Raw genomic sequence first — 12,566 nt, 5'->3', positions numbered from 1 at the left:
ACTTAGGAATTTTACCCCCAGAGTTGGGCACTACTAACACATGGGTTCGTCATCTACGTATAAAAACACATACTCAGCTTTAAAATAAGTTAGTTAATATATTGCTGTTCATGCCTTATACTGATGTTTAACTGCATGTTTAATATAATTTTGGTTGAGTAGTAATGATATTACTAGTTTTTATTAATTATAAACTAAGAACTCATCTGCATTATATTTTCATCTGGGTTTTTAAAAGCACACTTTAACAAAATAAATTGTGGTTTAGAAATTAGGAAGACTAGACCGGGTGCATTGGCTCACACCTGTAATCCCAGCATTTTGGGAGGCCAAGGCAGCCGGATCACAAGGTCAGGAGATTGAGACCAGCCTGGCCAACATGGTGAAACCCTGTCTCTACTAAAAGTACAAAAATTAGCTAGATATGGTGGTGCATGTCTGTAATCCCAGCCTCAGGAGGCTGAGGCAGGAGGAGTGCTTGAACCTGGGAAGCAGAGGTTGCAGTGAGCCAAATTCACATGACTGCACTCCAGCCTGGACCAACAGAGTGAGACTCTGTCTCAAAAACAAACAAACAAAATCATGTTTGGCTGAAATAGTGGTTTTCAGACTTTTCACTGCTACATATGTTGTTTCTCTTTTTAAATTATGATAGATAAATGAGAAGACAGAAGACTACTATGAAAGTCTTGGTCGAGCTCTAGCTTTGTGGGACAAACTTTTTAACTTAAAAAATGTCATTGACGAGTGGACAGAAAAGACCCTTCAAAAAATGGAATTGCATCAATTGACTGAAGAGGACAGAGAAAGGCTGAAGGTAATTTAACAGATAAAATACATGCTTTTCTTGGTACACAATTGACATTTTTTTTTCTCTTTTATTTCTTATTATCTGCTAAGGCTCTGTCATCTGCACAGTTGACATTTTAGTATTGAGTTTGTTTTCTTTGAACAGGGTGGAAAAATCACGAAGAAATCTTTTTATTTCTTTCATAATCCCTGAGAGGTTCTTGAACTCTGTCATCTCCTTGCCGTTATCCAGGGAGATGCTAACAGGTACTATTCAACTAGGGTTCACAGACACCCAAAGGGCAAGAAGACTTTGGATGGGAAAAAACTGCATCTTTGTTATCATAACTAAAAGGTAGAACTTGTTTCAGTTATGAATATAGTCAACAAATAGGGTGATCATATGTTACTTTGTTATCAAGAAAATAACAGGTATTTTTGGCTCATTATTCAGTTGTTGTATCTGTTACCCTTACCACTACTTGAAAGTGTGGGATTTAGTAGGTTTATTGCTAGATCTTGTTATGTAATAGGGAAACATGTACTACTGTTATGTATCACAAATTGTTTTTAACATTTTGATAATTATCACTTCATTGTTTTTCTTTGTAATCCTACCTTATTTATTTTATGTTTTGTTTAAAAAATATTATTACGCAAAGGGCCTATAGGCTTCACCAGATTGCCAAAGTGGTTGGTAGTATGAAAAAATGTAGCTTGTTTCCAATAAATCTTTATTTATAAAAACAAGCTATCAGCCCTCTGGCTATAGTTTGTTAACCTCTGATCTAGACTATGATTATGGAAAGCCTTCTCCAGTATTTGAATTAAACAATGCCTTATAAGGATTAGAAAAAAATACATGGCTGAGTATCACCATCTTTATAGAGATTCAAGAAAAGCTGCTTTTTAAAACAACAATCTCAGGTTGTGGCATTTGGAAAGAATCAAAGTTACTTCTCTTTCAGCTGTAGGGAGAGTTCTTTCTAATTGCTTGTTTATTTACATGTTATTTGTTTGGATCATATAAATTTGTTGTTGGCTGGGCACGATGACTCATGCCAGCACTTTGGGAGGCTGAAACAGGTGGATCACTTGAGGTCAGAAGTTTGAGACCAGCCTGGCCAACATGGTGAAACCCCGTCTCTACTAAAAATACAAAAATATTAGCTGGGTGTGGTGGAGTGCGCCTGTAATCCCAGCTACTTAGGCTGAGGCAGGAGAATCGCTTGAACCTGGGAGGAAGAGGTTACAGTGAGCAGAGATCACACCACTGTACTCCAGCGTGGACGACTGAGGGAGACTTTGTCTCAAAAAAAAATTTTTTTTTTGCTGTCTTGCTAGGTCAGAAAACAGCCAACTGTTACCAGTTATATATGGTTCAATGTAACATAAAAATTCATGCTAATGCCTCAAATCTTACTTTGTCTCCAATTCTCACTATTTTATTCACTTGTTAATTCATGTGTTTAGTTTTACACATTTGGAAAAAGTTTTTTAAGTGTTTGGAGATTACAAGTTTCCTAGGTATATTATAAAAGGTATTAAATAAAACTATTATTTTCTAAGTATAAATGAATCATTTCTAAGAGTCCTTTAAATTTGTCTTGGATTATAGGTTGTTTAAAAATCTGAAATTAAGGATTGTAAACTGACAGCTGTGGGCCAAAATCTGCTAAAGTTGCGTGTGCGTGCGTGCGTGTGTGTGTGCACATGTACAGATGCGCATACACGGGATATGCAATTTACAAATACATTTATGAAATTTCTTTTTTTTTTTTTTTTTTTGTGAGATGGAGTTTTGCTCTTGTTGTCCGGCTGGAGTGCAGTGGCGCAATCTTGGCTCACTGCAACCTCCACCTCCTGGGTTCAAGCTGTTCTCCAGCTGAGCTTCCTGAGTAGCTGGGATTATAGGCATGTGCCACCATGCCTGGCTAATTTTGTGTTTTTAATAGGGACGGGGTTTCTCCATGTTGGTCAGGCTGGTCTCCAACTCCTGACCTCAGGTGATCCACCCACCTTGGTCTCCCAAAGTGCTGGAATTACAGGCGTGAGCCACTGAGTCCGGCCAACAAATATATTTATGAAATTTAATGCCTTAAGGCAGACCATGCAGTCACTTGTAGTGCAGGCCTAACCTTTCTCTTGTCTTATACCTAGAAAGACAGTTGGTTATAGCACTTGCCCGCCCCTGAAGGCACTTGGTTTTGTAACTTCTAGGACTCTGACAAAACACAAATGATTATGGGAAATTCAAGGGCTCTCAGTTTCTGTATATAAACAGTAGTAATTATGGGTACCAGAAAATAAGGTATGAAATAAAAAAACACTGTCCTTTAAAATTACACGTTTTAGGAAGAATTACAAGTCCATGAACAAAAAGCTTCAGAATTTTCTCGAAGAGTGGCTGAAGTACAGTTTTTACTCCAAAGCAGTGAAATACCTCTTGAATTGCAGGTAAGAATTTTTATTTAAAAGTTTCAGTTATTGAGGCCTCAGTGAGGTATAATCATATCAGCGTGCTCTAGCCTGGGTGACAGAGCAAGACCCTGTCTCTAAAAGAAAAAAAAAAAAGGCCCAATTAAGGATTATAGCAGGGGTGTCCAGTCTTTTGGCTTCCCTGGGCTGTATTAGAAGAAGAAGAATTGTCTTGGAGCACTAACACTAATGATAGCTGGTAAGCTTAAAAAGAAAGTCACAAAAAAATGTCATAATGTTTTAAGGAAATTTATGAATTTGTGTTGGGCCACGGATTGGACAAGCTTGCCCTATAGCCTCTAAAATAACATTGATAAACCATTCTAAACGTTAAAGCCTAAAATAAAATTAGGATCATTTATTCAATTCCTATGTTAAGTCCAACCAAATTTTTAATAGTTGGTATAAATACATTTATTCCTTATTTAGCATGAATAATACTTATATTTTTATATTCCTTTATTCTCCCCTCACCCATTTCACAGGCTTCAGCTATGGAGGGCAGATGTTGCCTGAGCTTCCGTGTAAAGTAATGATGCTTTCCTATGTGTGTCTTTGGCATAGGAGCGAAAGAGAATTTCGCTGAAGTCATCCTACGTTTATTATTTGCTAGATGGAGAGAGAGAGAGGTTGCCCCCAGTGCGATTTTCGGTTGTGTGAAGAGATTTGTTTTTGTTTTCCTTAGGTCAAGGTACATAGTGGTTGAATATGAGCGCTGGAGTTAAGACCCTCTGGATGAGGTTCTGGCCGTACTACTACCAGCTTTATGAGTTTGGACAAGTTACTTAATATTCTTAAGCCTGTGTTTTCTACACAAAGTGCTTACCACAGTGCTGTATACATCATAAATACTCAATAAAAAGCTGGCTAATTTTTTTCTGTATGTTTGAATCTCATCTATATATTTTTCTTTATGTTTTATTTCTTGAACACCATGAGATAGCATCTTAGTGGTACGCTAGATTGAACTTGTGTTGAGGGATCAAGTTTGTCTCTTAGCAAAAAGTCAGAATATCCATTTCAGTTTTTTTTTTTTTTTTATGTTACGCTTTATCTTTAAAGGCAAAATTTGAATTTTATCAGTGGTATAGAAAAATGTAGAACAGTGAAAAGAATGCATTTCACATTGAAATGAAGTAGTCTCAACCCATTCTCTAGCAATGAAGTTGTCTTAAATGTAGTTAAATAACAACCATTACACTACTTCATGTGTTTCCTGATTTCAGGTCATGGAGTCCTCTATTTTGAGCAAGATGGAACATGTGCAAAAGTGTTTAACAGGAGAATCCAACAACTATGCACTCAGTGGCAGCACTGCTGAGCTAAGGGAGGATCTCGACCAAGCCAAGACTCAGATTGGGATGACTGAGTCCCTCTTAAAAGCCCTGTCTCCTTCTGACAGCTTGGAGATCTTCACTAAACTAGAGGTCCTGCCCAACTGCTTGTGTTCTGTGGTTCAGATTTATTTTCACACTGTTTGCAGCTGTCTTAAGCTCTTAGAGTTAATCAAAATAGAAAAGAAATGAAAGTCCAAGAAGAAAACTCAGAAAACCTGTTTTTGTATATTTAGCGTTTTTACCTTTGCCTTTCTGATGATAATTATTTGATATTAACTTGGCATTGTATCACACATTTACTAGCAAAGAGAAAGTGAATCCACTCAACAAAGAGAGTCATTGAGATTTTTACAAAACAATTGAGATCTAATATGCTTTGTGTAAATTGAGCCTGTTTTTAAGACTTAATGGTTGTTGTTTGTTTACATATTTAGGAGATACAACAGCAAATTCTGCAGCAGAAACACAGTATGATATTACTTGAGAATCAAATAGGTTGTCTGACTCCTGAACTCTCTGAATTGAAAAAGCAATATGAAAGTGTCAGTGATTTATTTAATACCAAAAAAAGTGTTCTGCAAGATCACTTTTCTAAGTTATTGAACAGTGAGTACAATGTTTCTCTTATTTTCTTTCTGGAACTCTTGAAGTTAGAATGTAGTACTGTGAACACAAAGGCTAATCTAAAGCCTGACTTAAGAGATGGTTTGCACAGACTACATTTGAAGAAATAATAATCAGACAAATCTTTTGGGAGAAAACACTGATTTATGCTTGATATAAATAACATCTAGTTCTTGCAAGCTCCAAATCTTTCTTTTTCTCTTGAAGTTAAGTCACCAAGGTCCTAGTGTTTGACCTGCTCACTGTGGTTGGTGAGTCTGGGGAAACATTGTGTACAGGCTGCCCAGGCAGTGTCTCTGTGAATCCTGTATGCTTGAAAAAGACGTTTACTATAGAAAATACACTATAATTACCCTCTAGGATTTATTAGCCCTGAACATTGGGTTTTAGAGTTTATTACCATTTTCACAATGATACGTATCTATGGCATGGGAAACAAGTTTCAAAAGCTCTCACTTTAACAAAATGCATGAAGTCTTCCTTGAATGAATAGAGCTTCTTTCCCCCCTGCAGATCAATGCAAGAATTTTAATGACTGGTTCAGCAACATTAAAATGAACCTTAAGGAGTGTTTTGAATCATCAGAAACAAAAAGGAGTGTGGAACAAAAGCTACAAAAACTTTCTGTAAGAGATATGTGCATTTTTAATAAAAATTTTCAATACTAAAGTACTAGAGGCATGGAACTATATCTAAATAAATAGGGAGGCTGGGCATGGTAGTTCATGCCTATAATCCTGGCACGTTGGGAGGCTGAGGTGGGTGGATCGCTTGAGCTCAAGAATTCAAGACCAACATGCATCTCGAACCTTGGTGAAAGGTTCACCAAGCTCATAGTGAAACCTTGTTTCTATAAAAAAAAATACAAAAATTAGCTGGGTGTGGTGGCAGGTACCTATAGTTCCAGGTGGGAGGATCACTTGAGCCTCAGAGGAGGAGGGTGCAGTGAGCTGAGATCACGCCACTGCATTCCAGCACTCCAGCCTGGGTGACAGAGTAAGACCTTGTCTCAAATAAAAAAGAAATAAGAGTAATAATTGTTTTGACTTCCTAATATTTTCACATAAGAGATAATATTCCTGAATAACTTGGCCTTTTCCCAAATATTTAAGACTCTATTTATTTGGTATGTGTACAAATGGCTTACAGAATCTCTACTCTTACATTTATTCTAAGATGCTGCTTACTTTAGTGTCCACTGGTGAATTCAGTTGTAGACATACATTTGATAAAAAATAAAGATCTAATTTGTATTTTAAAATCCCCTTTCTTGAAAGAGGTCTCTTGACTTGTTTATACATCTTTTCCCACTTATATTTCTTTTAAAAATTGCCGCTGAACTTCAGTACATTTCTGGTTGGAACGTAGTGGAGGATATCCTGAAATGGAAGGCAGAGTGCATGGGGGTGTATGAAAGGCCTATGGTGCCCTAAAATCTTGATCACTTTAGGGTAGACTGTCTATATTACTTTAATGTCTTGATGATAAGTTAGATTCTTAAGCTTATCAATGGCACTAAATGTTCACTGTTGAATTCCTTGCTTTGAGGTACCATTCTTTACTGATAGAAGCACCTCTCTTCTCTTTTAATAATTTGAAGTCCCATCTTTTTTTGTTTGCTCGTTTGCCTTTAATTTTGCTTATTGCATGGGCCTTAACAATTGATGCCCAAACCTTGAAACATGGATATTGAAGTAAAATTCTGATTTGGGCACCATTAAATAGAGAATAGTCTGTGGAGAACTTGAACACAGCCAGGATAGGGAAATGTCGCTTCCCTGGTGTTGATCCTGCTAACCTTCCTAGTGGCTCTTATAACTTTGCTTGATATAATTCCCAGGAAGTCAGAAGCAAATGTAAATGTACACATGCCTTCTAGAACTCCTATAAATTTTATGCCATTAGAGATAGCCACATCTCCCTCACCCTTCTTTCATATGGGATCTTAACAAGGTGGTATGTCTATATGCTGGTTTGGAAAAGGGTCATGAGGGTGGCAGAGACCATATTCAGACTTGCCAGGAGATCGTAATGGACTTTTTGTCTTTCTGAAGGATTTCTTGACTCTTGAAGGAAGAAATAGTAAAATACAGCAGATGGACAGTGTTCTGAAGCATGTGAAGAAGCATCTGCCCAAAGCACATGTGAAGGAGCTTAGCAATTGGCTTGCGGGTCAGGAATTTGAATTAGGAAAAATGGAGTCTATATGCCAGGCTCGAGCAAAGGAGCTTAAAGACTACTTGGAACACCTACTAAGGTAGGAAATAAGGGTGATCTCTAAGTAACATGTTTTCTAACTGTATCTTTATTTGTACTCTGCCTCATTACAGAGAACACTGGGATATGCAGTACACACAAATTTCACACACAAAACACATACTTTTAAATCCAGGTTTGGTCCTAGGAATATAAAAATTTGGGAAAAATCTTCAAGTTATCTAATGTAGCAAAGGTTCATGGGATAGGCTGAAAAAAGCTTTCTGTTTCCTGTTCTCTATGAGACATTTGTGTGGTTTTATTTAATACTATAGAACCCCACTATCATCCAGTCTGTTATTTAGATTTTTGTTACAGGTTAAATTCTCTCTAAACTGTAGCAAACATATATTGTAAAAACCTGGTTGACTCACAAGATTTGTGTCATTCTTTTCTTCAGTATAAACACTCTTTGCTTATTTTGTCTTTAAACATGTATAATGCTCTTTTAGACTCCAGGATGACCACAGAAATCTGAGTAAGTGGTTGACTAATCAAGAAGAGAAATGGAAAGGAATGGAAGAATCAGGAGAGAAAACTGAGCTGTTCTGCCATGCTTTAGCTAGAAAGAGGTATAGCTGATTTTGTATGAAATACATTAACTGGGAATATGGTTTCTTCCATGGTGTGGTTACTCCTATAAACTTTAAATGATATTTGGAATTTATAGGGAACAGTTTGAATCTGTGGCCCAGTTGAACAACTCTTTGAAGGAATATGGGTTTACTGAAGAAGAAGAAATAATAATGGAATCAACATGTTTGATGGATAGATACCAAACATTATTGAGACAACTAAGTGAAATTGAGGAAGAGGATAAGTTACCACCCACGGAAGACCAGAGCTTTAATGATCTTGCACATGATGTAATTCATTGGATAAAAGAGATTAAAGAGTCCCTTATGGTTTTGAATTCATCCGAAGGCAAAATGCCACTTGAGGAAAGAATCCAAAAAATCAAGGTATAACTATGGAAACTGAATTTCAGAAGTCAGAGTGAACTCTAGTTTTGAAAAGATTTAGAGGAAATCTGTAAAGATTTGCCTCTTAAGGGCCGGGCGCGGTGGCTCAAGCCTGTAATCCCAGCGCTTTGGGAGGCCGAGGCGGGTGGATCACGAGGTCAAGAGATCGAGACCAACCTGGTCAACATGGTGAAACCCCGTCTCTACTAAAAATACAAAAAATCAGCTGGGCATGGTGGCGCGTGCCTGTAATCCCAGCTACTCAGGAGGCTGAGACAGGAGAATTGCCTGAACCCAGGAGATGGAGGTTGCGGTGAGCCGAGATCGCGCCATTGCACTCCAGCCTGGGCAACAAGAGCGAAACTCCGTCTCAAAAAAAAAAAAAAAAAAGATTTGCCTCTTAATGGAAAATAGGATCACTGTGGAATGGTTGAAGAAATTCAGATAACTGAGCTTATAAAAGAGAAGGATTGTGATGGATCTAAAATTATTTTGATGCGTATGAAAGAGAGAAAGCATGTCCTATCTTGGAGAGAGCAATGCCTATTGTCCATTTTTACTGAGTGCTGCAGAAGAATCTAAATAAAGACATTGAATCAGAGCTGCTAGTGGGAGGGAGTTTGGTGGGATGTCAAAAGAACGTATGTCGGTACAGCAGAAGCATCAGCAATGTTGAGGCAGGGGAATTCTTCAGAGTGGATGTGCATGGTTCATAAAAGGTTACTAGATAGTAGGTGGGAAAAGCAAGGAAGTCTCAAGCTTCCTTGGGTTCCCTTTTTATCTAAGGGGAGATTCAATAAACATTTTTTAAAATTAAAATTTAATTATAGTAAATTTAAAAATTCAATCACTAGATAAAAATACAAGGGATAGGAGCACATGTGCCTAAAAGGAACTCAAGGAGAATTGAAATCACATTCACTCAAAAATTGTGAGCTCTGAAGGTTGGTGAGACTTAGTAAATAATCAGAATCATTTGGGATTATATCCAGACATTTTCCCATAAAAAGTGAGAATGAGAACTAATTATGTCATGGTAGAGAAACAAGAGTTGGCCTGAGAGACACTGCATTTTCCTATGGGAAGTCTTAAGTCTGTGCTTAGGTTATAACAGTGTCTTGTCAGATTGTTATCGTAACTCTCCATCCATAAATAATAGAGTGGATAGGAAGAGGTTTTGCCAGGATTTTGGGGGGGCATAAAGAAAGTATTGAAAATCTAGAGAAGAACAGGAATGCAGTCAGCTCAAACTGACAAATATTTATGGAGAACTAACTCTATATAATGTAAAGGGAGATATCTTTGTCTTTTAGGTACATAAAAAAATGAAAAGATTATGTTGAAATATATACTGCAGTTAGAATCTCTATATAAAACTTACAAATATATAGTATCTCTAAATAATACAGATGACATTATAAAATCTTTTTTATTTAATTCAGGAAATAATTTTGCTGAAGCCTGAAGGGGATGCCAGAATAGAGACCATCATGAAGCAGGCAGAGAGCAGTGAGGCCCCGCTGGTTCAGAAGACCCTCGCTGATATCAGCAAGCAGTGGGACAACACTCTCCATTTAGCTAGCACCTACCTAAGGTAAAGGGCATGCCTGCACCACTCGCATCATTTTCCATTGCCCATGAAGCCATAACAAGTGTGTTTTGTCTGCCTCCTGGGTTTGGATATAGCATCTGCTGGAGAGAAAGTCAGTCATGTCAGGGACATCCACAGTGTCAGAGACAGAAACCCAAACTAGACAGCCTCATTATCTGCATGGCATCACTGTAGAATAATTCTTTTAAATATTATTTTCAGAAATTCTTAAGTATGTGAACATTGATAAATGTTGGCTGAATCCAGTGGATGTAATTCTAGTGAAAATTCTTAATTCATATCATGTCCACAATGGTACATTTAATATTTAGAAATGTGAATTTTATGTTTGTCTGAAGAGCCTATCAGATCCTAATTTTAAGCTACAGAAGGCATAAACTAGTTAGTTGGTTAATATACTTTTTGCTTTATGAAGAAGTAAAATATGGGAAAATATAATTTCTTAAATACGATAGAAACTGTTGGGACTTGTTTGAAATCTAAATTATGAAATATTCTCTGGTCAAATTATGTAACAGAAAATAATTATTTTTATTAATAGTCAAATAATTTCTGTCTTGGTTTCTGAGCTAAACAGTGTTATTTAGAATGTTCTAATATCAAGAGTCTCTGGGAACAATTTACAATAGTGTTACTTTAATTTTTATTAGGATGTATGCTACATTATAATATGCAAAATGCTAGTTCATTTTGCTAAATGTCATTTCATTTGTAAAATATTTTGTGAAATTTAGCCATCAAGAAAAGCTTCTACTAGAAGGAGAGAAATATTTACAAAGTAAGGAGGATCTGAGATTGATGCTCACAGAACTAAAGAAGAAACAGGAAGCAGGCTTTGCTCTACAACATGGGCTGAAGGAGAAGAAAGCTCAGTTAAAGATTTATAAGAAATTCCTCAAGAAAGCGCAAGATTTGACATCCTTGCTAAAGGAGTTAAAATCTCAAGGTAATTACCTCTTGGAGTGCACTAAAAATCCCAGCTTCAGCGAAGAGCCTTGGCTGGAAATAAAGCATCTACACGAAAGTCTTCTTCAACAACTGCAGGTGAGGTGGTCAAAATAATGCTTTAAATGATTGTCCTAATTATACATAAGTATGCAAGGTATATGTGGAACTTGCTGTTGTTGTTCTTTTTATTTTATTTTATTTTTTTGAGACAGCGTCTCACTCTGTGCCCAGGCTGGAGTCCAGTGGCATGATCTCAGCTCACTACAGTGTCAACCTTTGTGGGCTCAGGTGATCCACCCACCTCAGCCTCCCAAGTAGTTGGGACTACAGGCACATGCCAGTATACCTGGCTCATTTTTTATTTATTTTTTAGATGGGGTTTTGCAATGTTACCTGGGCTGGTCCTGAACTCCGGGGCTCAAGCGATCCTCCCGCCTTGGCCTCCCAAAGTGCTGGGACTACAGGCGTGAGCCACCACACCTGGTCTGTTGTTGTTCTTTTGCAAACTAAGGGCCTTTTAATTTAATTGATCTTATTTATTTATGTATTTTTTTTTGTTTTTTGTTTTTTTTTAATTTTTAGAGACAGTGTCTTCCTCTGTCACTTAGGCTAGAGTGCAGTGGTGCAATCAAAGTTCACTGCAGCCTTAAACTCCTAGGCTCAAGTGATCCTCCCACCTCAGCCTACATAGTAGCAGGGAGTGGAGGCATATGCCACCGTACCCCGTGAATTGTTTTATTTTTGTAGAAACGGGGTCTTACTTTGTTGTCCAAGCTGGTCTAGACTACTTCTGGCCTCATATGATCCACCTGCTTCAGCCTCTGGAGTAGCTCGGATTATAGGTGCGAGCCACCACACCCAACTCCTAATTTATCATTTTTAGATGAAAATCCTAACTCGCAAGGATAGAGGAATAAAGGCAGCTCATTGTGCTAGTGTATTATTTGGTGATGATATTACATTCTCATCAAACCTCCCCTCTTTTCAGGCATCTCTGTGAAGGTCACAGTGTCAATATTATCCATCCATCGTCGTCTGTTGTTAGTAGTTTGCATCCGTTATCTTATATCCACCTTCTTATCAGTGCCCCTCCCTCACATCTTTCTGCACAATCTTTAGTAAAATAATTACGAGGTAGGCCAGGCACGGTGGCTCATGCCTGTAATCCCAGAACTTTGGGAGGCCGAAGTGGGCAGATCACGAGGTCAGGAGATGGAGACTATCCTGGACAACATGGCAAAATCCAGTCTCTACTAAAAATACAAAAATTAGCTTGGTGTGGTGGTGAGCACCTGTAGTCCCATCTACTCAGGAGGCTGAGGCAGGAGAATTGCTTGAACCCAGGAAGTGAAGGTTGTAGTAAGCTGAGATCACACCATTGCACTCCAGCCTAGTGACACAGTGAGACTCCATCTCAATAAAATAATTATGAGGTAAAATGTCAGCTTGTCATAAGAGAGTATATTCTTTTAATAGAACTGTTTATAATTCTTTGCACACTGAAAGCCAGATTCCATGTAAAGATTACCTGGGTAAGAAATCCTGCTTGTAGAAAAGTTG

At 37.7% G+C, this 12,566-nt stretch overlaps 2 protein-coding genes across 8 annotated transcripts in view; both read left to right on the top strand.

Annotated features, from left to right (window-relative positions):
- Nucleotides 1-12,566, top strand: part of LOC116528689 (nesprin-2-like) — a 187,489-nt gene that overhangs the window by 174,410 nt on the left and 513 nt on the right. For 3 of the 4 annotated variants that reach the window (XM_032246100.1, XM_032246104.1, XM_032246103.1), the window contains one exon: nucleotides 4,230-4,470. In XM_032246100.1, the coding sequence (XP_032101991.1) occupies nucleotides 4,230-4,340 (111 nt within the window). In that variant the 3' untranslated portion in view covers nucleotides 4,341-4,470. Of the gene's footprint in view, nucleotides 1-4,229; nucleotides 4,471-12,566 lie in introns of those variants that run through there. The other variant, XM_032246105.1, reaches the window with a different exon arrangement.
- The window catches only part of SYNE2 (spectrin repeat containing nuclear envelope protein 2), a 209,354-nt gene continuing 197,370 nt past the window's right edge, over nucleotides 583-12,566 (top strand). For all 4 annotated transcript variants that reach the window (XM_032246097.1, XM_032246096.1, XM_032246095.1 and 1 more), the window contains exons 1-10: nucleotides 583-817; nucleotides 3,145-3,246; nucleotides 4,494-4,694; nucleotides 5,039-5,210; nucleotides 5,742-5,854; nucleotides 7,283-7,485; nucleotides 7,937-8,056; nucleotides 8,155-8,446; nucleotides 9,889-10,040; nucleotides 10,793-11,102. In XM_032246097.1, the coding sequence (XP_032101988.1) occupies nucleotides 773-817; nucleotides 3,145-3,246; nucleotides 4,494-4,694; nucleotides 5,039-5,210; nucleotides 5,742-5,854; nucleotides 7,283-7,485; nucleotides 7,937-8,056; nucleotides 8,155-8,446; nucleotides 9,889-10,040; nucleotides 10,793-11,102 (1,710 nt within the window). In that variant the 5' untranslated portion in view covers nucleotides 583-772. The remainder of the gene's footprint in view (nucleotides 818-3,144; nucleotides 3,247-4,493; nucleotides 4,695-5,038; nucleotides 5,211-5,741; nucleotides 5,855-7,282; nucleotides 7,486-7,936; nucleotides 8,057-8,154; nucleotides 8,447-9,888; nucleotides 10,041-10,792; nucleotides 11,103-12,566) is intronic.

This window comes from Sapajus apella, unplaced genomic scaffold, assembly GCF_009761245.1.
Source record: "Sapajus apella isolate SASKATOON/1434 unplaced genomic scaffold, GSC_monkey_1.0 scaffold59, whole genome shotgun sequence".
NCBI lineage: Eukaryota > Metazoa > Chordata > Mammalia > Primates > Cebidae > Sapajus > Sapajus apella.
Note: the sequence above shows the minus strand (reverse complement) of the source record. Positions and strands in the feature narration are given on the sequence as shown.